This window comes from Crotalus tigris, unplaced genomic scaffold (assembly GCF_016545835.1).
Source record: "Crotalus tigris isolate CLP2741 ecotype Arizona unplaced genomic scaffold, ASM1654583v1 scf7180000019818.546109, whole genome shotgun sequence".
NCBI classification, from domain to species: domain Eukaryota; kingdom Metazoa; phylum Chordata; class Lepidosauria; order Squamata; family Viperidae; genus Crotalus; species Crotalus tigris.
In genome coordinates this window covers 505,212-529,164 of record NW_024097727.1, presented here as the reverse complement: position 1 = coordinate 529,164, position 23,953 = coordinate 505,212, and the positions used below count along the sequence as shown (strand labels likewise).

General features: G+C 47.7%; 1 protein-coding gene across 2 annotated transcripts in view; it reads left to right on the top strand.

Moving 5' to 3' along the window:
* The window catches only part of LOC120317784 (protein FAM83H-like), a 34,182-nt gene extending 11,342 nt beyond the window's left edge, over window positions 1–22,840 (top strand). Inside the window, exons 2-6 of one of the 2 annotated variants that reach the window (XM_039364641.1) lie at window positions 7,536–8,005; window positions 13,266–13,430; window positions 14,348–14,472; window positions 14,815–17,460; window positions 22,058–22,840. In XM_039364641.1, the coding sequence (XP_039220575.1) occupies window positions 7,550–8,005; window positions 13,266–13,430; window positions 14,348–14,472; window positions 14,815–17,434 (3,366 nt within the window). In that variant the 5' untranslated portion in view covers window positions 7,536–7,549 and the 3' untranslated portion in view covers window positions 17,435–17,460; window positions 22,058–22,840. Of the gene's footprint in view, window positions 1–7,535; window positions 8,006–13,265; window positions 13,431–14,347; window positions 14,473–14,814 lie in introns of both variants that reach the window. The other variant, XM_039364640.1, reaches the window with a different exon arrangement.
* The last annotated feature ends 1,113 nt before the right edge of the window (window positions 22,841–23,953 follow it).

Sequence of the window (23,953 nt, the reverse complement as noted above, 5' to 3'; positions counted from 1 at the left end):
TCACTGCGTGGATGAAGGGCATGATTCATTGTCATTATTTTTCTGGTCTGCCTATCCATTGCTTTTAGTTCTGCTTGAGTCCAGTCCACTATTCCAGCTGTGTACCTAATGACTGGGATTGCCCAGGTGTTGATTGCCTTTATGGTATTTCCTCCATTGAGTTTGGATTTTAAGATCTTCTTCACTCTCTTGATGTATTCACCTCTAATCTTTTTCTTGACTTCAGTGTGCTTGATGTTGTCAGCTTGAAGGATACCCAAGTATTTGTAGTACTCTTCCTCATCCAGACTCTTAATGTTATTTTCGTGGGGCATCTTGATTCCTTCAGTTTTCACTATTTTTCCTTGTTTGATAGTAAGTGTGGCACATTTGTCCAAGCCAAACTCCATTACAATATCTTGGCTATATATACGGACAGTGTTGAGCAGCGATTCTATTTCAGATGATGTTTTTCCATACAGCTTCAGATCATCCATGTAAAGGAGGTGGGATAGTCTAGCAGATGTTTTTGATGTTTGATAACCATGTCCTGAGTTATTCAGTATTGTTGACAGAGGAAACAGTGCAATAACAAATAGTAATGGTGATAATGAATCTCCTTGAAATATTCCTCTCTTGATATTAACCTCTCCCAGCTTCTCACCATTGATCTGCAACTGTGTCTTCCATTGTGCCATCGATCTTTGCACAAATTTTCTGATGTTTCTACTGACTCCTGTTATTTCTAGGCACTTTATTATCCAATCATGTGGCAGAGAGTCAAATGCCTTTTTGTAGTCAATCCATGCACATTCAGGTTGGTCTTCCTTCTCTTGCAGTTTTCCAAGATCATTTTGTCTATTAGGAGTTGATCTTTTGTTCCTCTGCTATTGGGGCGGTTTCCTTTCTGCTCAGGTGGAAAGAGATTGTTTTCAACTAGATGCTGTTGTACTGCATCAGCTACCACACCAGTTAGTAATTTGAAAGTTGTTGGTAAGCAGGTAATTGGCCTGTAGTTACCTGGTGTTGCCCCTTTTGCTGGATTTTTCATTATTAGGTAGGTTTTCCCAGTTGTTAGCCACTTTTCAATTTCTCCTCCTTGTAGTATATTGTTGAACTGCTTGGCAATGAGTGGGTGTATAACAGTTAGATGTTTCAACCAAAACCCATGCAGTTCATCTTCACCTGGTGCTGACCAATTTTTGATTTTCTTTGCTCTTTTTTCTACCATTTTTGTTGTTATTACTAGTTCTTTCATTTCAACTTCTGTTTTATTTGCATCCACCTCTTTTAACCAAGCTGCATCCTTGTTGTATTTCTTTGGGTTATCCCATATCTGCTTCCAGAACTGCACTGTTTCTTCCTTGTCAGGTACTGACTGATTCCTTGCAGTTTCTCCATTGATGGATTGGTAGAAACGTTTCTGATTGGATTGAAATTGGAGGTTTTGCCTATAGTTTGCAATTCGAGCTTCATATCTACTGATTTTCCTGGCTATAGCTGTTATTTGTTGCTTTATTATTTCCAGTGCTTCCTTGATCTTCCTTGTTTCTAAGTGGTATTTCTTGATTAGGTATTCTTTGGTCTTCTTGTTCTTCAGCTTCTTTTCTTTCATCTGTTCTAGCTTGCTTGCATGTGATCTTAACTTGCTGATCTTATTTTCTAGTCTAACCTTCCATTTTTCTGGTGTACTGTTTGTTTGTTTTTCTTTTTGTTGATTTTACATCCCAGGTATTCTGTTATAACTGCAGCTGTGCTGTACATTAGTTGGTTTGTTTCTTGCAGTGAATTGGTGCTTATACTTGCTATTGCAGTATTTGCATCTTTTAATGCTTGTGCTAGCTGTTTCTTTGGAACAAGCTTCAATGCAGGTAGCCTTATTCTGTTGTTTTTGTGCTGTTTTAGATGCTCAATTATTCTTTGTTTCAATTCTTTTATTTCTTTAGTTAGAGGGTTTTGTTCTTCCTGAGGAAGAGGTGCCTGGTTTCCAAATGAGAACAGTTGTATATCTCTGCTGGATTCCTTCACTGCCAACTCCCCCTGGTTTGCCTCTACATTCTGAATTACTTCTGGTAAGGCTTTGATTTCTTTGCCCTGGGTAAACCTTTGCAGTTCGTCCAATTCTGTTTCTGTGAATACTTTATTTCGTGTTATAAATCGGCGTTGATCTGCTAGTCTCTGTTCTGTTATTTCTGATTCTGGATGTTGTTCTTTCCAGAACTGGTGCATTCGTTTTAGATATCCTCTTCTTGTTGGACTTGATCTGTAGTAACAGATCATTATTTCTTTGTTTTCCATCACTGTGTATCTGCGACGGGTAAACACCTTTTCTTCCAGTAGTTCTGCAGCTGCTGGCCCTGGTTGCTCAGCCAACAGTCCTGAGTCCTGTAACCCATTTTTCACCAGATATCCAGGAACTCCAATATCTAGCGCGGACCTTGTTAACCCGGGCGACGTCCGAGCCGGTATGGCATTCTGAAATTTACGTCTCACCATTTTTTATGGGAGAGACACTCTTTGTCTGACTCCTCTGATGAGACCTGTCCAGTATGGTTGAACCTCTGGCATAGCTCTCATCTTCCTCAGAGTACACAAGCCCCACAACCACGTCAAGGTAGTGCCTCACTTGGGGTTATTATTATTATTATTATTATTATTATTATTATTATTATTATTATTATTATTATTATCTGCAAGAAAACAACCAAGCTCAGAGAACACCAAGGAGAGCATCTTGAAGAGGGTCTTTCCATTGATCTGCATGTGGGTCAGGTTTCAGATGAGGTGGGTAATTGGGCCTTAAGCTGTCAGAGGCTTTTAAGCTGAAAACTAACAACTCAAATTGGGCCTGGAATGCAACTAGCAAACATTTCAGGTCTTTCCATGCAGGAAGTAAGGCTCAATTATTCAGGGTGATGAAAATAAAAAAAATAAAAAAAAGACTGCGAAGAGCTCCAGAAGTAGTTATTAAGGAGAATATTCATAGCTCAGGGTTGAAATGAAGAGCCCTTGATACTCTCTGATCTTGGCTGTTTTCCTGCAGACGTTTCATTGCCCAAACTAGGCGACATCATCAGTTTACGTCAGCATAAAAGTTATGTGTGTTGGAGCAGTCCCCTAACCTCACCCAGATGCTAATTAGGTAGAGTGTCTGTAATGGACCACAAAGAAAACCATGGAGTCTTAAGTGGAGAGCTTGGAAGATGGGACTTAGTGCACAACGGCTGTGGGAAAGAGAAATTCCCTGACAGGGATCATCAACAAGGAAAGGGACCGAAAGTGCCAACAACGTAATGCCTCTGGTAGATGTTCATGGTGTCTTTGCATTAGGCATGTTATGCACAGCTTTGATCACCATGTTTGTAAAACTGTGTGTGTGTGTGTGTGTGTGTATACATACATATATGAATGTGTATATGTGTATACTTCTCTCTCTGTGTGTGTGTATCCTCCTCCTCCTCCTCCTCCTCCTCCTCCTCCTCCTCCTCCTCCCACAGCTGGGAAGTGACAGAACGGGGAATCCAAAGGGCCTGCTCCAAACTCTTCTCCCCAAGAAGGAATGAGAAAGTTTGAATCCCCCTCGCGTGGGAGAAAGGTGGCCGAAGGGAAACACGGCTGAAGACCGAAGAGCGTGGTTTGGAGAAAGTGGGCAGGGAGGAGATTTGGGGCAGAGACAGGAAGAGACCTGGCCATTCAAATGAAGGGTCTTCTCCATGCCGCACAGGATTAACCTGGAGACCTCCTGTCCACGGCTCACCTCAGCAGCATTAACCGCAGAATCTCAATGGGAAGACAACAGTGCAAGGCCCAGGACGGAGGAAAAGTCAAGGATTCTCCTGGTGTCGGAAAGCCGATTGGGCCAGCCTGGTTTCTACAAGTCTAAAACTTTTTTGGGGTGTGTGTGTGCATGCTTTAATGTACCACAAAAAAAAGAAGAGAAGGACTTTCCCATCCTTTTGGGACTCCTCAGAAGAGGTATTGCATTGTATATAAAGATAGCTATACCTTTACTGAAATGTAAAAAACAACAACAACTCCACCCGACAATGGAAACCTTGAATGTATTTGAGTTAATATAAAAGGAAAAAGAAATGACATTGCCATACATGTAAACCACAGACCTCTCACCCAAACGGAGGAAATACGTTTTGCTAATCAGTTAAGTAAGGTGTCCAGGAAGCAGCCTGGAACAGTAATGGGGGACTTTAACTATCCTGACATCAACTGGGAGACAAACCCTACACCTGGCGGGAGATCAAACAGATTCCTGACAAACCCAGCAGTCCCAAAAAAGAGAGAAGGGAACTAGAAGGTCAGCTACACTGAGCTTAATTCTTACTGAGAAGAGATAAAATAATAGAAGGGATTGAAATTGTGGGAAGTCTGGGGGAGAAGGAGGGTGTCATATAGGAATTCAACATAACACAAGCAACAGAACAAGACCAAAAAATTAAGAGAGCTGATTCCCTGGCTATAGCAAACCTTTTACTTACTTCTGCTCAGTCTTCTCAGAAGTCGATGGCACTAACAGACCCAGGCAGGAGGATCATACCAGTCCTAGCAGTGCAGGCTGGGGGCTTAATCACTGGGCGGCTCAGTGGATAGGAAGTTGACTCACAGGTAGATCCCAGAGCGCGATGCTTAATGGGCCACTGTCTGAACAGAGACCAGGCACAGGCGATGTACCAGAAGGCTCAGCCCCGGGTCCTGTTCTGGTCAATGTGTTTGTGAGTGATATACCAGAAGGATTGCTAGGTAAGGCTTGTCTTTTTGCTGTGACACCAAGGTGTGTAATAGAGTTGATGCCCCTGGGGTATTCATAACATGGAAAACAATTTGGCATTGCAGGAAAATTGGTCAAAAATGTAGAATACAACTCAAGGTTTCTAAATATAAGATCATGCGCTTGGGGGAGTGGAGAAGAATCCTCTGGCAGGGGTCAGTATTGGGGGTACAACAGAAGGAGAAGATGTAGGTGCTCCCCCAGGAGACAACTGCAAAATGGGGAAACAGTGTGGCCAGGCAGCTGTGAAGGCCAACCAAATTCTGGGATGCATCACTAGAGGGGATCCCCAGCAGGAAGGAGGAGGTCCTAATCCCACCGTGTAGAGCTTCAGTCAGGTCCCATTTGCAAAACCGTGTCCAGTTCTGGAAACCCCACTTTAAAAAATGAACGAGTCCGGAGACAGGCCGAGGGACAAAACATCCCATGAGAGATGGGAAGAACTGAATCTGTGCAGCCTGGAGGACAGAAGGGAAAGGGAAGTGATTGAAACCATTAAATCTATTAAGAGTGTGAATAAGGGTCTAGAAGACAGTATTTTCAATATTAAGCAAAAATCAAGTAATCTCAAACTGATGGAAGTTCAGAAGCAATGCTGGAAACTGACTTCACAGAAAGTGTAGTGGATGCCTGGAACCAACTTCCAGCAGAGGGTTGTGGGTCAAAAACAAACTCAAGAGGGCAGACAAATGGTCCACTAGGTGGTGGTGGTGGTGGTCTTCTTCTTCTTCTTCTTCTTCTTCTTCTTCTTCTTCTTCTTCTTCTTCTTCTTCTTCTTCTTCTTCTTATTCTTCTTCTTCTTCTTCTTCTTCTTATTCTTCTTCTTCTTCTTCTTCTTCTTCTTCTTCTTCTTCTTCTTCTTCTTCTTCTTCTTCTTCTTCTTCTTCTTCTTCTTCTTCTTCTTCTTCTTCTTCTTCTTCTTCTTCTTCTTCCTCTTCCTCTTCCTCTTCCCCTTCCCCTTCCCCTTCTCCTCCTCCTCCTCCTCCTCCTCCTCCTCCTCCTCCTCCTCCTCCTCCTCCTCCTCCTCCTCCCTCCCTTCCTTCCTTCCTTCCTTCCTTCCTCCTGTTTCTCTCTGCCAGGCTCCCTGGTCTGCTGGTATAGGTGCAGGAGGAGGCACACCCGCCTCCTCCTTCTCCTCTTCCTTCCCCTTCTCCTCTTCCTTCCCCTTCTCCTTCCTTCCTTCCTTCCTTCCTTCCTTCCTTCCTTCCTTCCTTCCTTCCTTCCTTCCTTCCTTATGTTTCTCTCTGCCAGGCTCCCTGGTCTGCTGGTATAGGTGCAGGAGGAGGCACACCCGTTTTGTCTGCACCACAGAGACATTCCTGTGTGTAACTCCCCTGCAGCCTTTGGAAACTACCCCACACCACACCGCAGTGCAACAGCTGTGATAATATGGGAGGCTACCAAGCCAAGCGCAGCAAGGCGTTCCCATTTCCCAGCAGCTGCATGGGCAGCTTGCTTGTGCTCAGAGGCTGTGGTTTTCCCAAAGTGGTCCAGGCAACATGGGAGCTGGCCCCGAGCAGCAGCTTGGTTTTTCTTTCTGCACAGACTTCCTAACAAGCACACAACAGACTTGGCCTAGTCACCCTTTGCGCAGGGTTTACACAGTGGATCAAATCCTATGCTAATTAAGCAGGTAGGATTTGTAGAAGATGTTGAGAGTCACCTGCAGTCTAATCATGGTTAAACTTAACAAAGCTGCCTGAATGTGGCACCATAATCCATCTTGTGGTCTCAGCCCGTCTCCTCTTCCACCTCAGTCCTGAGGGATTTCTGAATTCACCACCCAGGAATAGCATTGAGGGGACCTGGTTGGGAGGGGGGAGGCCCCCGGAGATGTTGAGTGCCCACAATCCCACTGCTGTTCAGGAGAGAGTCCTGGGTTCCACTTGCCAGGTCGTCCCATGGTATGTGAAGGTCAGAAGGGCTCTTGGAAGCTCCAGGCCTCCCACTCCCCCTTTTCCTGCTTGACAGCTGCTGTTTTCTTTTACCTTGAGATGGTGGTCTAGCAGTTTTTGCTTCTGCCCAAGGTTTCTCTGCTGCCTCCCAGTTTTGGGGGGCTTGCCAGGATTGAATCCCCTTTGGCTCTTAAAAATACTAATCTAAGAGCTCTCCATGGTGCAAAAATGGCACAATGCTCTTTAGTCAGTGGCACTTTTCACCTGGCCCAGGGACTTGCCCATCCCCCTTGAGGCCTTCTCTGTGCATGGTGTTTGAGCTACAGAGGAAGCAAAATGGCCTGGCTCAAACGTTGGGATATCCTTTGAGCTCCACCAGTGCAAACTAGGTGCTGTGGGATGATTTCCCCTCCCATTAGAGGGGGGGGCGAGTTTTTGTCTGAATCTCTGGCACAGAGAAGCCCCGGCGCCTTGGGAGACGGGTTGGCTGGCTCCTCCAGGCGCTTACCGGTGACTGGAGAGGAAAGCAGGTGCGAAGGGCACAACTGGCAAAATCCTCTTTGATGGGACCCCTGCTGGAGCTGCTGCATGGCATCGCTTCAGCTGCCTGGATGGGCCGCTGTGGGTGCTGGGGGGAGCGGGTGGGCGGACGGGCGGGCCTGCCCAGAAAGCCTTACCACAGAACCAGAGAGCCCTCCCCCCCCACTCGGGCTTCTCTGGCCAGTGGCCCTGGCCTTTCCAGGAGAGGGACTCCCAGGGATCAGAGTAGAAGGAAGGGACGCTGCTTGCCCCAGCCCTTGGGGGTCGCTCTGGGGAGCAAGCTGGGCAGCACACGCACTGAATCAACCAACCGGCCTTTTCTTTCCCCCCCCCCACAGAGGCTTCTGCTGCCATGGCTCGCCGGTCACAGAGCTCCTCCCAAGGGGACAACCCTCTGGATCCCAACTACCTGCCGCCCCACTACAAGGAGTACTACCGGCTGGCGCTGGACTTGCTGGCAGAGGAGGGCAAGGAGAGCTACCACCGGTTTCTGGCGGAGGAGGCGGCCCCGGACTTCCTTTGCCCCTCGGAGATCGAGCACATCACGCAGCACCTGCAGAAGCCGCAATGCACCTCTCAGGAGGGAGGCGGCAGCACGGACTCCGGCCCGCCGGACGCGGACACGGACGGTTCCTCAGGCACTTACTGGCCAGTGAACTCTGACCTGGCCGTTCCAGAGCTGGATCTGGGCTGGCCAATGGTCTTTGGGTTCCGGGGAACAGAGGTGACTACTTTGGTACAGCCCCCACCCCCGGATAACCCCAGCATCAAGGAGGAGGCACGCCGAATGATTCGGGCTGCACAGCAGGTAGGAGAGCGAGAGGCAGAACTGTGAGGTTGTGGTTGTGGAAGATAGGGGAGACGGTGGGGGGTGGGGGTGGTCAGAGGTTCTAGGAGAGAAGCAGAGAAGTGGGTGAGACAGTTGGCTTTCCACTCCAGATAATGATTTTTTTCTTTCAGTGGTCTTTGGGCCGTTTTTAGTTCTTGATCTCCCTCCAGAATTTTGCGTATGAGTTGTGTTTCTATTCTGACCTGTTTTCTCCTGCTTTCGGAGAGCCATGGAGCTGGAAGTGAGCATTTCAGTTCAGGAGGGCAGCCCACTTCTCCAAGCAGGAGTCCAGCAAAGTGGGGTGGTTCCCCCCACGCCGTCCCAAGCAACTGACACCAGGGTTAACTTCCTGTTTCCATTGGGATCTTACAATTTACCAGATCCCTCTTTCAAAAGCGGTGTTATTTTGATCACTTTCCAACCCTCTGATGCAAGAACTAACTGTAGGGACTTGGCTGTCTCTCTCTCTCTCGGTTGATGGTGCAGTTTTTCCCTTGAATTCATGGATGGATTGTAGAGTTAGAAGGGGCTATTTATCTCATTGGATCCCATCCTGCTCAGTGAAGCCCGAGGTCAGTTTGAGGAGTCTCTGTGAGGGAGGGCCCACCACCAGCTTTATAGTCAAATGGCTCTGCCCTTGAGGGCTGTTTCCTAATGTTCTCCCAGAATTGCTTGTCTCCACTCCACTTGGGAAGTTAGGAATCCAGGTCACTTGCCTTCTCATTCATCTCCGGGCAAGGCTCTGTCTCTCTGCAGATTGGCAGCTTTGGCCATAGAGGAAAATCGTACAATTGTAGGGCTGGCAGGGACCTTGGAGGTCTTCTAGTCCAACCCCCTGCCTAGGGCAAGAGTCCTTATACCATTCAGAACAAATGGCTGTCCAACCATGTTTGGCCACCCTTTCCCACTGTACCATCTTTGCGGCGTGGCTAGTCCCTCTGCTTTCCTCTCCCACCTGCTCCACCAGGGCTGCTAAAGGAGACCGGCCACACTTGCTCTCGGTCTCCCTGACCCTTTCCTGCACTCCCCTGTCTTCGGGACGACATACACCGAGCCGCAAGCTAGTCCCGCTGGTTGGGTCGGCTGTGCAGAAGAGAGCTGAAGCCTAGAAAACTGAGTTGAATAAGCTATGATTCAATTGAACGGTGGGGGAACCCAGGGACCATTTTTATACAAGGCACTGCTATGCGGCCCCTCTTCGCTTCCACTTCTGGGTTTGGACTGCGCTCAGATGAGCCCCCTGCACCCCTCACCATCCAGGTTCAGGTTATTTTATTATTAATCATTCCATTGGGACGTAGCCTGACCCAGGCTCCTAAGTCTCCACATTGGGAGGGATTTCCTGGAAGTGAGAGCTATGAAACGAGGCAACTCATTTAGAGCCTTCCCCCCCACCTTTCAGTGGAGGTCTCCTAACAGCAGGTGGAGGTTCATCCGTCCAAAATGGTTTTGCAGATCCTATACTCCAGGGCTTTTCAACCAGTGGTACGAGTACCACCCGTGGTACATTGGCACTGGCAGGTGGTACGTGATCATCCTAGAAAAGTCGTAGCGAGGGAGGGGAATGAGCTGAACCGGTGGGAGCACCGCACAAGCTGAGCAAGAGATGGCTGGAGCTGCAGGGCTGTCAGGGCTCAGCGGAAGCGCCAGGATCAGTGTTGCTTTCCAGCTAATTGGCGTTTCTTCGGGCTGTCAGGGCTCAGCGGAAGCGCCAGGATCAGTGCCAGGCTCCAGCTGGAGCTCAGCGCTGATCCTGGCGCTTCTGCTGAGCCCAGAAGATGCGCCGATCAGCTGGAATGTTGCAGCATCTCCAGGGTCTTGTGATTTACATTCAGATGCTTGGCAACTGATTCATATTTATGACGGTCACAGTGTCCCAGGGTCATGTGAAGTGACCAAAACCTGCTGCAACCATCCAGCAGACAGGTGGAATAAAAACCAAACACCCCCTCACCCCACCCCCGCTGCCAATCCCCAACAGAAATGCTCACAACAGTTAAAACCTCGGACAGGAGGAAGAGCGCTGCCAGGCAGGCAGGCAGGTGTCTTGCTCAGCTATGGCTTGGGGGGCACTTTTTTCAGTGCCATTGTAACTTCGAACAGTCATTAAGCGAACTGTTGTAAGTTGAGGACTACCTGTGCTTTATCACTTTTTTCTTTTTTGGTCATCAAGTTTTTGACACCTTGCTAGGTGACTGGTGGTACTCGGATATTGCCATATCCTAAAAGTAGTACAATGGGTGAAAATTTTGAAAAGCCCTGCTATATTCAACCTGGGAAGGACTGGAGGATTCTCCCAACTGTGATTTTATGAATCCTCTTGAACTCTTCATCCCACTCAATTTTCTTTCTTTGAAAATAATTCCTCTGAATTTTCTAAATATTAGTCTTTTTGCAACCTTTTGCCAGAAAATAAATTTCTATTTCTTTTAATACCTATTTATGGATTGCTATTCAATGTTAAAAAGGATTGAATCTGATTACTATATAATCAGATTTGAGCAATTTCTCCTGAAAACACTCTGAGTCAGTGACTGTCACCATCTCATGTGAATCTCAGAAATTTGTTTACTGATTATGTGTGTAATGCGCAAAATTGTTTCATTGTTGCACATGCTTAGCATGTTAGAAATACAGGGTGACTTGCCACTGTGCTATTAGTAATGCCCTTAATGCGCAAAATTTTACTAGGGCACGGGTGTTAGGCCACTGTGCTGAATGAATATTCCGGGAGGGGACTGTTAAAACAGGCTCACATACATATTTTTTTTTTAAGTAAAAGGTTAAGGTAAGCATTTCTCCTGTCCAGTTATGTTGGACTCTAGGGGGCGATACTCATCATCCTTTCCTAACTGAGGGAACCAGCATTGTCCTAAGATGCTTCCGCAGTCATGTGTCAAGCATGACTATATGCTAAAGGTGCAGGGAATGCTGTTACCTTCCCACCAAAGAGGTATCTATTTACTTACTCGCATTTGCATGTTTTCAAACTGCTTGGTGGGCAGGAGCTGGAGCAGTAACGGGAGCTCACCCAGTCGTGCAGTACTCGGGTCTCGAACCTGGACTGTTAACTTTCCATTTGACAAGCTCCACAACTTTAACCACTGAACTATTGAGCTTCTTTTTTAAAAAGAAAAAATAGAAATTAAACATATACAAATTTAAAAATATACAAATTTACAAAATGCGTGTCACAAAAACAATGAAGACATAGTATGGTGATCCCTATATTTTAAAGAATTAAAACATAATAAATGAATAATTTAATAATAAAAGCATAATTTTAGTAACCCATCTAAAGATAAAAAAGGCAAAGGCTTCCCCTATCCAGTCATGTCTGACCCTTAAGGGGCGGTGTTCAACTCCCTTCTTTGGCCAAGGAAGCCAATGTTGTCCGAAGACAATTTCTGTGGTCAGGTGCCTGGCACGGCTACATGCCAAAGTCGCCCAGAACACAGTGACCTTCCCACCGAAGTGGTACCTATTTACTCACATTTGCATGCTTTCAAACAGCTAGATGGGTAGGTGGAAATCTAAAATCTAAACATAAATCTAAACATAAGAAAAGGCAAATAAGGAAAAGCACTCCAAAGTCTAATCTTGTCTGGTGTCATCATAAATGTCCCTATTTTATGTATTCTAAATACCGAAGCATATGACAAAAAAAGTCGTATTTCCTGTTCCAAGGAAATGTGTTATTCTCTTTGAAGATTTTCAGGATAGGAGTAGGGTTCCCAAATGTTTAAAAGATTCCTTATAATTTCAAGAATGTGGGGGGGAAATAAAAATACAGGAAAGTTTCAGGTCTAGATAAATTATCAAAAGGAAAATGGAAGTTGCGGCCAGTCTGAACATCCTGCGTGCGAATGACACTGCCTGCCCGGCTCTTTTGGGGAGCGACCCCAGAAAAGCTCTTTAAGAACTGAGAAGCGGTTCCCACCTCCCTCCCCAGACCCAGGCACTTGGAGCCAGCATCTTTGGGGGGTTTTATTGGCCATTGCTGACTGCATGTAAAGCACACACACACAAAAAAAAATCCAATTCTGTACTCATCCATTGCAAAACGAAATCATTTAATAATTGTGTTGACTTTCTGTGCCCTTAACAGCTTCATCTCATTTAGACTTCCTTAAGTAATTTAAAAAAAGTGTCTGCAAGATCAGTGGTTATCGATCAGTCATAAATTGACTTCCAATTCTTAGCTAGTGCTTCAGAAACATTTTGAGAATAAAAATCAAACAGTGATTTATACAGGCAGTCTTCAACCTTTGACCACAATTGGACTCAAAATTTCTGTTACTAAGTGAGATAGTTTTAAAGTGAATCCCTGTAGTTGTTAAGTTAGAATCATGGCCGTTAAGTGAATCCAGTGTCCCCCATTGACTTTGCTTGTCAGAAGGTCGCAAAAGGGCATCACATGACCCCCCCGGGGCACTGCGACCTTCATAAATATGAGTCAGTTGCCCAGCGTCTGAATTTTGATCATTGATCCTGGGGACGCTGCAATAGTCATAAGTGTGAAAAACAGTCATAAATCACTTTTTTCAGTGCTGTTGTAATTCAAACGGTCACTAAATGAACTGTTATAAATTGAGGATTACCTGTAATATGATATTATGTATAAAAAAACTACGCTTATTATCTCCACAGAGCACAATGTTTAGAACGTTTACAAAATTTACATTTACAATTACAAAAATGTTGAATTCTTTTGTAAGGGTTGGGCAAAGCTAAACGTCATAAACATTTGCTTCACATTTTCTCCCTGTGACTTTTGCTTAAGGTTTAATCTAACTTCCCATACCCAGAACCTAGACAATAGACCGGTCAGTTGCTGTGGTTGCTCTTGGGTGACTTGCCCCAGAATGGCATCATCACGCCCAGCAAAGCTGTCCTTGCCGTTCGCGGGGCAGTGCGACACAGCCTGCCTTGGCTCTGCCCCTCCGAACCAGCCGGACGGAGATTCCCGGGGACTCCTGGAAGGGAGGACAGGTCTCCTCGGGTGCTGTGGGTCAACTAGCCAGCCGGCCGAGGCTCAGGGTGTGCGGGCCGGAGAAAGGGAGCTTGTGCTGGTGCAGGGCAAAGGCTGCCACCGTCTTCCTCTTGTCAAAAGCGGGCTAACTCAGGCAAGAGCGAAGGAAGTCTGGATGGCCGAGTGTCACACAACGGAAGGCCAAGCCGGGAGACAGCTTGCCTCTATGTCCGGGGTCCTAATCTGGGCTTTTTCCTACTCCCTCAGGTGGTTGCTATAGTAATGGATATTTTCACCGATGTGGACCTCTTGAGCGAGGTACTGGATGCGGCTGCACGCAGAGTTCCCGTCTACATCCTCCTTGATGAGATGCATGCCCAGCTCTTCCTGGACATGGCTGCCAAATGTAGAGTGAACCTCAACTTTGTGGAAGTGAGCACGGGAAATGGGTCTGGGGGGATTTGGGGAGGGCAGGACAGATGCCAGCTGAGGGGGCAGCCCTCAGTCAGCGGGCATGAATGAGTAGGGCCCTGCTGGAGGCAGAACTGCGGAGCCAAAGGAGCAGCTCCTTTGATGGGGCCGAGGGAGCCCCGTTGATTTTTGCCTGACACGGCACAGGGCCTCCTGCTCAAGCAGAAGGTTGGATGGGAAGACCTCCGAGGCCTCTTCCGACTCCTCTGTTATTCTGCTAATTTCTTCTTTTTGCCCAATGACTGACTGCAGTAGCCGGTGAGCCTCAACTCTCACAGCGGGCGATGTTGTACAGTGTAAGACGGCCACAGGTCAGCCAATGAAGCGTTAATCTAGCATACTATCGGCACTAACATAGCTCTATGTAATGTTTGGTTCACTGTGTTGTGTGAACCCAGAACATCAGATTGATTAAATCACGATTTGATAAAAGTAGGAAAGTGTGTTTTGAGAACACAGGGCAACATCTTGTCTCATTCCGATGGACATTGTGATACTGAGCGCATACTGGAAAAGTCTTTTGCAGTTGGCAGTCTGTGTGCCAATTTCAGAAATAAGTTTCTCATAGGGAGAAGAAGTTTACCAAATATAAGGAAGAATTAGGATTTTTTTCACATAAGTGAAACATCATCACAAACTTCTACTAGCCATCTTTGGTTTCCAGCTGAAAGGATCCAACCTGAGAGGCTCTCGGGAACAGGCAGGAGCCCCAGCCCGACTCAGTTGATCCTGTTCTGGTCCAAGAGGAAAACGAGCCTCTTGGGCAGGATGGAGGCTCAAAAGGCCAAGAGGGGAAATGCGAGGGAGGGGGGGGATGTCAAATGGAGGAGGTCACCAGGCCTCGGCACCTGCTGATCAGCCTCTTGGTTCCTTTGCAGTTCCTACGTGTGCGGACAGTTTCTGGCCCCACCTATTACTGCCGCACGGGGATGTCCTTCAAGGGCCACGTGAAGGAGAAGTTCTTGCTGGTGGACTGCATGGTGGTGCTGAGTGGCAGCTACAGGTGAGCAGGGAGGGGGCGGGAAGGCGGGTGGCCTGCACACCAGTGAATCGTGGACATCCTAACGAGAACCTATAGGATAGAAGAACACCTCCCCTCCCAGCTTCTCAAAAGAGATGCTGATAAAATAAGTCTTGACCATGGAACGTGGGTCCCACGAGGTCATCAGATTAAAAAAGTGGCTGACCGTCCAACTGATAATCGATCCTAGAGGTCCCATGGCCAATGGAAATTAAGAGATCTCTATCTGGAGGTGTTCAGGGCGTGGCAGGGGGAGAAGTGCGGTTGGGGGGGGGGAGCTGCAGCTCATATCAAAGACTCATTTTCCTCCTGCTCCCTTTGCAGCTTCATGTGGTCGTTTGAGAAGATCCACCGGAGCATCGCTCATATCTTCCAGGGTGAGCTGGTGGCCAGCTTCGACGAGGAATTCCGCATTCTTTTCGCCCAGTCGGACCCGCTGGTTCCTCCGTCCAACGTTTTAGTGAGGACAGAAGCCCCGGTGGGGCCCTACAGCATGGCCCCCTTTGGCAACAACATGCCCTTCTTTTCAAAGAAGCCGCACCTGCTTTTCCCCCGAGAGGACAACCTTTTCCCGCCTTTCACAGACCGGATTGACCCAGACAGGTATTTCCTCTCTTCTTTGAGAAGAGACGACATGCTGCGTCACACCTTAGAGGGTTCGGCCATGAGAATGTATTCCAAAAAAATGGAAATGGAGAATTGCCAGGTGGACCCTGTTCGGGGCTACCTCCGTTCCAAGCAGCTGGAGATGGACTCATTTAAAAGGCACAGCTTCGCGGAAGGCACCTTTGAGAACTTTCAGTCCACAAAGCAGTTTTCTAAGCAGTTGTTCATGAACAATTTGGACGAGTTTAAAATTCAGTCCAGTCATTTTCAAAAAGATCAGTTTTATCAGTATCAGTTTGAACATCCCCATGGGGCTCACAGGCCCCAGGGTCTTTTTGAAAGAATTCGAGGAAGCAGACTGGGATTCAATGAACCAGAAGATTATGCAGATGGATTTAGGTGTCCAGAACTGGAACCCAATTTCCCACCAGATGGGTACCCACTGCGGCTGGATTATGTGCCTTCCAATTCTTCTAAAGAAGTGCGACACGGCTCTGATCACCTGAATCCAGGAGGAAACGGTCTCCTCGGTCTTCCCTCGCTCAGAAGGCAGAACATGGGGCAGAACTTTATGTGCCAGACATCTCCCACACAGAAGCAGAGCATGGAGCAGAGGCTTTTCCTGCACGACCAGGGCCAGGAGGCAGAGCAAGACAAGAAGGTTCAGGAGAACAGGGCAGGGTTGCGCAACTGGAGAATTTCCTCCTACCTCAGCGGGTATCAATCTGACCCGGGAGAGGAAGGCCTTCCGTTGATGCCAGTCGAGTCGGAGATGCATAACGAGGTACTTAGCCCTCCAGAACCCTTTAGCAAGTATCCCAGCGACCTCCTCCCCACTTTCAAACCTCCGCTTCCACTTCCAAATGCCAAAGACATTTCTGGAATGGAGAGATTGCCAGAAGAAACCTCAGTGGTGAAACAGGATCCCTTCAGGAGCAGAATAAATCCCTTAATCCAGAGGAGTTCGCGACTGAGATCCTCCCTTATTTTTAGTGCTGCCAAATTAGACCAGCCAAACTCATCTGCTGAGAAAGTCCAAATGGTACAAAAAGAGGAGACCTCCACCGAGGCAGTCAAGGGCACTGAAACCCTAAAAGCCACCACTGTCTCTAAAGTGGCCGAGCTGCTGGAAAAGTACAAGTCAGTGGGCAAAGACTCGCAAAGCCCCACCCTCAGTCACACCAAGGCTATGTCTGCCTTTCTCCAGGAGGAATCCCAGAATGCAGAAAAAAAGTGCACCAAGTCGGTGCAGTACAAGATTCTGGAGAGCCAGGTGCGGGAGGACTCCAAAGACTCCTTCAGCCCCTACAAGCTGCACCTGGAGTCAGAGGAGCAATTTAGGGGGTTTGCCTCAGCCACCGACGTACTTAGCAAGGACCCCATGGCCCACGGGAGCAATAAAACAGACAAGCTTGCTTCTCGATTCTACCCAGTAGACCAATCCAGTCTTCCAGGGAACGAGAGCCTAATATTTGTGGGAGAAACTCCGAAACTTGCCATACCAGAGAAGAAGGAAAACTTGTCTTTCAAAGGAGGAGACGGGTCTGAAACTGAAGGCCAGAAGCCAGCACAAGCCCCAGTCAGCACCATCTCCTCCAAGAACCAGGGCTCTGACAGCTCTCTCAGTAAGCCCCACGAAGAAATTTGCAAGCAGGAACAGAGTCCGAGAGAGTTTTTTAGGAAAGGATCTCTCAAGCTAAAGCAGTTGCTAAATCCCAAAGCTGAGAAAAAAACAGACGAAGAAACAGGCCCGGAGAGCTGGAAGCCAGATAAACTGAACGCAGGAGCCCTCAAGCGAATGTCCAGGAGTGATTCTCAGGAGATTATAGAGGAGGAGAAATCACCCAAACTGGCCTCACCCGTGCCTGTCTACAAGGTGAACCCAGCGCCTCAGCCTCGACTGCCCTCCGCCACTGCCAACGTCCTGTACAGCAGCAACCTCCGAGACGACACAAAGGTCATTCTGGAGCAAATTTCGGCCAACAGCCAGAAGAACCGGGCAGAATTGGCCAGGCAGCTCCCAGCGGCCAGCAATCCTGAGCTGTCCAGGTCCGCCACAAGTTTAGACCGCAGAGGGGAAGAGAGGTACACAGGGGTCAGCAGGTCAGAGAGCTTTGGGAGCCATAAGCGGGGCCTGCAGAGGGAGCCTTCCGAGGACCGGGATTCTCTTCTGAAGCGGATGGAGAGCATGAGGAAGGAGAAGCGAGTCTACAGCCGCTTCGAGGTTTTCTGCAAGAAGGAGGAACAAAGCGAGGAGGAATGTGAGACAGACGCCAAAGACAAGAAGATGGGGAAGTTCATGCCAAAACTCCTGGGGTCCTTCAAAACCAAAAAATGACTTTGAGGCAGCTGCCTGGGACCAAGGTTCGTGGCAGGTCTTCCTCTGCAGACCTTCCATTTCCAAGCCTTTTCTAGCAGCAGGACAGCTGGGCTGGGGCTGGGGGAGAGAGGAAAGGGGGGCCACCAAGCAGGATTAAATGACCACTGGGGGTATTAAGAGGCTAGCATCCCATTAGAGGTTAACTTTTTTTGGAAGGGATGGAGATTAGTCCCACTCTTAGGAACTCCCTCCAGGTATGAGAGAAAAAAACACCCATGTGAACGAAGAGGAAGCATTTGGCAACACAACTGCTTTTTGTGCAAATTCCAAGAACCCCATTCTTAGTGCCCAGCTCAGGGCAATCGTCCTGGGCCACTGCCTCTCATCTTTTGCCTTTGCATGGGACATTTTCTTTGTGGGAACACTCCATCTGCGGTAGAGGGAAAGAGGCAGGAAGGAATCCACGAGGGAAGGTGAAATCCACACAGAAAAGCACAGAGGTCATCTGGTCCATTAGAACAGGGCTTCCCAAATCTGGGTAAATTATCCCAAAGTGGGTAAAAGTGTTTTTTTCTTTAGTAACGGCACACAACCCGATTACCCAACTGCAACGGGGTCATTTAAATTGACTTAAAAGTGGTTTACTTACATTGGGTAAAAAGGACTTTCTGATAGGCAGTTTTGGATAATGAAAGCAAAAGTTTGGGAAGCCCTGCAGGAGAACCTCTTTGCTAGATGACCATCTTGCTGGAAGACCTCCAGTAAAAGAGAATTTCCCTCATGGGGCAGCCTGTTGTACTCACTGACGTTCCCCTGAACTGCCCTTGTTCTTTGAGCATGCTGGTTCTGGCCCTGTCCTCCGAGAGCCCTTCAGACATGGGGAGGCTGCCATCGCATCTCCCTGCTGTAGGCTAAGCATGTCCAGCTCTCCCACCATCCCTGCTAGACCTCTGGCACCCAGGGTGGGTCAGAGCCCTCCAGATGGGGCTTGGCTAGGGCAGAGTAGAGTGCGATGTTCACTTCTTGGGATTTGGACTTTCATGTGGCTGTAAATTCATCCAGGGTAGCATTTGCCTGCTTAGCAGCTGCTCATGTATGGTTGATGAGGACACCCAGACCCCTTTCACACGTACTATCGAGTCATGCTTTCCCCATCCTAGACTAGTGCCTTACACATTTCCTAGACTAGTGCCTTACATATTGAAAACTGCCTTACAATGTTCAAGCTGCTCTAGACCTTTTTGAGTCTTCTCTTCTTTCTGCAAACTTGGTGACTACCCAGACGATGATTCCCTCCTCCAAACCCTCGATAAAAAGAGCCCTGTGCCTCCACCCCTCACCCCACTGGAGGGTTAGGACTGGGTGAAACTACTGTAAGATGGACTCGCCATTGGCTGTGATTGTACCCAAAAAAGCGCTTTCTAATGGATGTTCTCCAGCTTGGAAGGAAGTCTCAAGTGAAGAGTGTCTAGAAATACTTTTGTTGAGATTCTGGTTCACGATGTCTGTAAGATTCCCCTCATCTACTAAGCCAGGAACTCTATCTGGGGTTATAGTCTGGGATAATTTCTTTGTGAGACACCCCATCACCACCTCCCGCTGGCTCTTCTTAACTATTGTATTTCTTTCTCACAAATGGTCTATTTGGTCAAGTAGTTTCTCAGGCCCTTCTCCTTCCCTTTTTGAAGGTGGGACTTAATAATAGAGTAAGAGTTGGAAGGGACATTGGAGGTCTTCTAGTCCAACCCTTTGCCCACACAGGAGAACCTATACCATTCTGGACAAATGGTTATCCAGTCTTTTCTTAAAAACCTCCAGTGATGAAGCCCCCACAACTTCCCAAAAACAAGCTATTCCACTGAGTAACTATTCTCATTGACAGGAAATTTCTCCTTAAAATTTGACCTCCTCCAGTCTTCTGCAACCTCACCAGTCCTCCCGAAGTCGTCAGAGATCACCAAGAGGGTTCTGCAATTGCCCTCAACACCGAAGAACATAATCCACATGTGGGTCTGGATACCTCATTCAAGATAACCTAATTTCCTTCTTGTCCTCATCTTTGGGGTCGGGGCGAGGCAACCAGAACCACTTGAGGGGAGGCCCAAGTGGGCATTTTCCTGATCAGCTGCTATTACAAGAATTTTGCCAGACTTCCCTTGGGAAACCACAGGTGTTTCCCTCTCCCGAAGAGACTCTAAACTGGAATGTCTCTTTACTCCCCGAGAAAGAGGGATGAACCTCTCCACTCAGCTGACGGTTTCACCGCATTTGTCCCGAGATTCAGCTTCCTCGTAGCCATAGCGCCATTTCTATTCTGGGGAAAGATGCAAAGTAAGATGGTCCCTTTGCACCATCAGCCTTAAGCAATTTCTTCTTACAACAGGCCTACATTCTGTTGGGCTTTATTTTTTTATGCATTTATTGTTCCTCTTTCCATGTTTTGCATGCGTCTCTTTTTCTCTTCAGCAGTTGAAAGAACTTCTGTAACTCTGCTGACCTCCTCAGATTTTTGTCCCCATTTTTCTTTGGTTGGATTATTTCTGACGGTCCCTTACAGAATCCCATTGCTTAGAATTCTTCTCATCTTTCTTGGATCGTTTGCTCCTTCAGGATTTCAAGTGATTGGATCTCACCTATCTTCCCTTGGAATTTGGATAAGTCCTTCCAAATTTTTCTCTTTTCAGGTCCCCTTCCAGAAATTACAAACTCAGAGGTAACATTATAACTTGGCCTAATGTTTCAGTTAGCTCCCCTTCCCTCCTATGGGGAGAGGGCTAGGGCTGGGACAGCAGGCCTCCTTGTTCGTTTTTCTGATGAGTGAAACGCTCGGGAAAACAGGGCAAAGGTTTATTCGACATTCGATTTGGCAAATTCCCCCACTGACACCAGGGCAACCGAAGTCTCCCACTCTTACTGACAGTCATAGAACTGGGGGCTGGAAGGGGCACCCCACCTTTCCAGTCACCTTCCCTAGGATGCCCTTTTTGTGTACCTGAAGCCTGATAACCTGGTTTTTCCTCCTCCTCCTCCTCCTCCTCCTCCTCCTCCTCCTCCTCCTCCTCCTCCTCTATGGATCTCTGCATTTTGTCACCCTCCTCTGAACGCCTTCTAGCCTGTCAGTATTCTGGATACCCTGGTCCGTAATCACTTGCTTTTGTGATACGGTCTCGCCAGGGCAGAGTAGAGAGAGGGCATTCCTATGGCTAGCTCTTGATTTTCAGTATCCTGCAATTTCTTCTTGCACCACGATTCCCAGCAATGGTTGAAGGGAAAAAAAGAAGAAGAAAAAACCTCTACCTGCGTCCAGAACTTTTCCCTACTTTGCTCCCACAAGCTCATCCTCTCAGCGAGAACCGGCCTGGACAGAGCCGCTGTCCGCAGTCCAAAGGCTCCAGTTTAGACAGAGCTCCTCAGGGGAGATGGACGGGCTACCGCCCCGATTCAAGAAGGCTGCTCTGCAGGTAGAAGATGAGGGGTCACTTCCAGCCCATCTCACTGCTTCCACTGGAGAGATGGAGGATGACCAGCGATCCACGGCATGCCTGAAACCAGGCCATGCAAACAGTCCAAGCCCCATCCACGGGATGCAGGCAGCATAGGAAACCATGCCCCCCCCCCCCGTCCTGCCTGTGGAAAACCCTCTCTCCACAGAACTGGTCCCTGGAGCCCAAAGGATTTGGGGGGGGGTCGTGGCCCTAGGATAGAGAAAGCATCCTGGAGTGTGTGCAGGCAGGTGGCTCTGGTGCGGGCCGAGGAAAGTGTTGCCATGCAGTCCGAGACAGAATGGGAGGACCTGCTTGCACCCGACCCAGAGGGAGCTGCAACATCCCTCTCCACCCTCCTTTGTGGGGCATGAGAAGAGGGCCCCAGGCTTCCTTCCTGGGTTGGGGGGCAGGGGAGCTGCATGGGATCATTCCCAGGGACCTCTGGTACAGACGAGAGCGCTACCTGCTTTCTCCTCGGGCTAAGGGCTAGGTAAAATGAACAGGGTCCTGTAAAGAAATGTTAAAGGGCATTTCTTTACTTCTGTTGCCTTGTTTGCCCTTGCGAGGCTGGAAGGAATATCAGGTAGGGCTGTCACTCGCAATTCATGGGCTTGCTGGCTGTGGCAGAAACAGCGAAGTGGCCACAATTGGGCCTCCTGTGCCCAGTCTTGGCACATGACTAGGAATGTCTGAGAGTCTTCAAAAAGAGATGGGAAAACTCCTGGACGTAGTCAAATTAAACAGTTGTGAATTTGATGCACATCTCTCACGGTATTAGCAAGACCCACAAAGGACATTAGCGGGCAATTTAGTTAGGCCATTAAAATCTTAATAGAGCTCTTTATTCATTTTCCGCTTTGTCCATTCCTTTGTGACTTAGCATCTAATGCAAACCCAGTTTTTTAGTTTATGGTTCAATATATTGCTATTAACCAGAAGACTGGTTAATTCAGTCTCCAAATGAGGCATGTGAACGCCATCCTGACCTTCCCAATATCTTAATACCTCCCTTGAGGGAAAGTGACCTAAATTATTGCTGTTTTTTCCTTTCTCATACACACACACACACACACACACACACACACACACACACACACTCCTCCCAACTGGTCTGGTACATGGTATACTAATGTTTGTTGCTCCACTTCAATACTAGGTCAAAGAAGGTGAGACAAAGACTGAGACTGAGGATCTCAACCCATTGAGAACTTTAGGCCATCCAGCTGCTGTACTACCTCTATGAGCAAAACCACTTGCCCCCAGAGCCAGCCACTGAAGGCCAAGCGCTAGATATTCCTGGAAAAGCTGTTCAGCAGTGGAATCACTTCCCCAGATCTCCTCCCTTCCTGGAGGCCTCCAAATGGGGCTGGTTGGCCACCTCTCCAGAGTTATTTGGAGGGCTTCCTAAGGCATTCCCCTCCCCCAATGCATTCATTCTGTAGCCCAGTCTTGTGTTGGACTTGCCAAAATCATCAGTTGACCCTCATTGACTGTGCCGGACCTTTGGTGCAACCTATTTTCAGGGCTCCTTGGGTAGTCTCAATACTCTAGTGCTGATTAATTGGGATTTTTCAGATAACTTAGGCTAAATTACCACTTTATAAGTACTGAGAGAAAGCCAAGGGTGTCGGCCAAGGGGCCGAGACCCAGAGATAGTTACCTGAAGAATTCCCTTGCTCAGGCCATCGTTTCAAGTGCCAGTCTTGTTCCTCCTGATTATGTATCACCCCGATAAAACCTGTCCATTACTTTGAAATCTGCTTTCAATTGGGCAGTTCTTAAATCTCTGAAAAAGGGGCTGCAGAATTGTTCTAAGAGTATTTGGGGAAAAAAGATAGCTCATTGGGCTTGAAGCAATCAGTTGCCTAGAGGGCTAATAATTCTGCTTAAAGCAGTTATAAGTTCTGTGACTGGAATAAACTATGCAAATGTACATACATTTCTTGCAATTGCTTCTTAATTGTCAAGTATATGAAGTTTTCTTTCGCGTGGGAAGGCTTTCACCTCTGTACGTATCAGATTCCGACTGCAGTTTTAGGTCTGAGAAACCAAAGGGTGGACCCAGACAACACAGTGAAGCGGTTGTGATTTTCTGGACTTTTGGACAGGGTGGGGTCTACAAAGTACATTAAGTTTATTTTTTAACCTAAAATCGCAGTTGCCTGTTTCCTATCTCAAAATGCTGCTAAACAAAAAGCCACCACTGCATTTGAATGGGATTCAAGTTGCTACAATTTTGTTCACTGGTTTGCGTGATTAAGGTTTAAAGGTGAGGCTGCTTCATCAGCACCAGCCTGGGAAGGCTGTGGACGCGTACCATTGAACAAGCTCCAGCCTCAGGTAACTTATGTATATTCCTGGTCAGCTAAGAAAAGTCTACAAGTGTCGCTATGCTGGGCACAGCACACCTTGTGGCTAAGGGCCAGCAGGACCACAGGATTGGAAGCGGGCTTGGGGTTACATGATGGAAGCACTCCAGCTCTACTTTCCAAGCTAGACATGGTACACTACCTCAGTTTGTTAACAGGTGTCGGATGAGCTAACTTTAAGCCAGTTTAGAATATGTGCCCCAATGGGCATATTCGAAATATACATAATATATACTTAGAATACGTATACATATTCTAAGTATATATTACTGATACTACATTTCAGCACAATGTCTCTTTAACACAATTCTCGATTCCAGCACTAAATGCCCAGAGATACTCGCCCATGACCACAATATTTTCTCCGTGGGGCAGAACCAGGAGGTATCTCCAAGCCTAACATGGCGCAAGTAGGGAATGTGCCTATTGTCTTTCCCTTCTAGGGAAGGCCAGTCTGGGTTAGTCTTGGAGAACATGAGCACAGGAAGTCAATTACTTAACCTCCCCATACCTCATCCGCACATTCACACACATACAGCCTCTCCATCTGGGGGCTTGGGGGAATCTAATTTGCCTCTGGAAAGATGGGCCACAAAACCATTCCTGCCTTTGAAGGCAATCAGACATCAGAGCCGGGGCGAGGCAGCCATCTCAGAGCAGAACGGCACTCGAGCCTCTGGCAC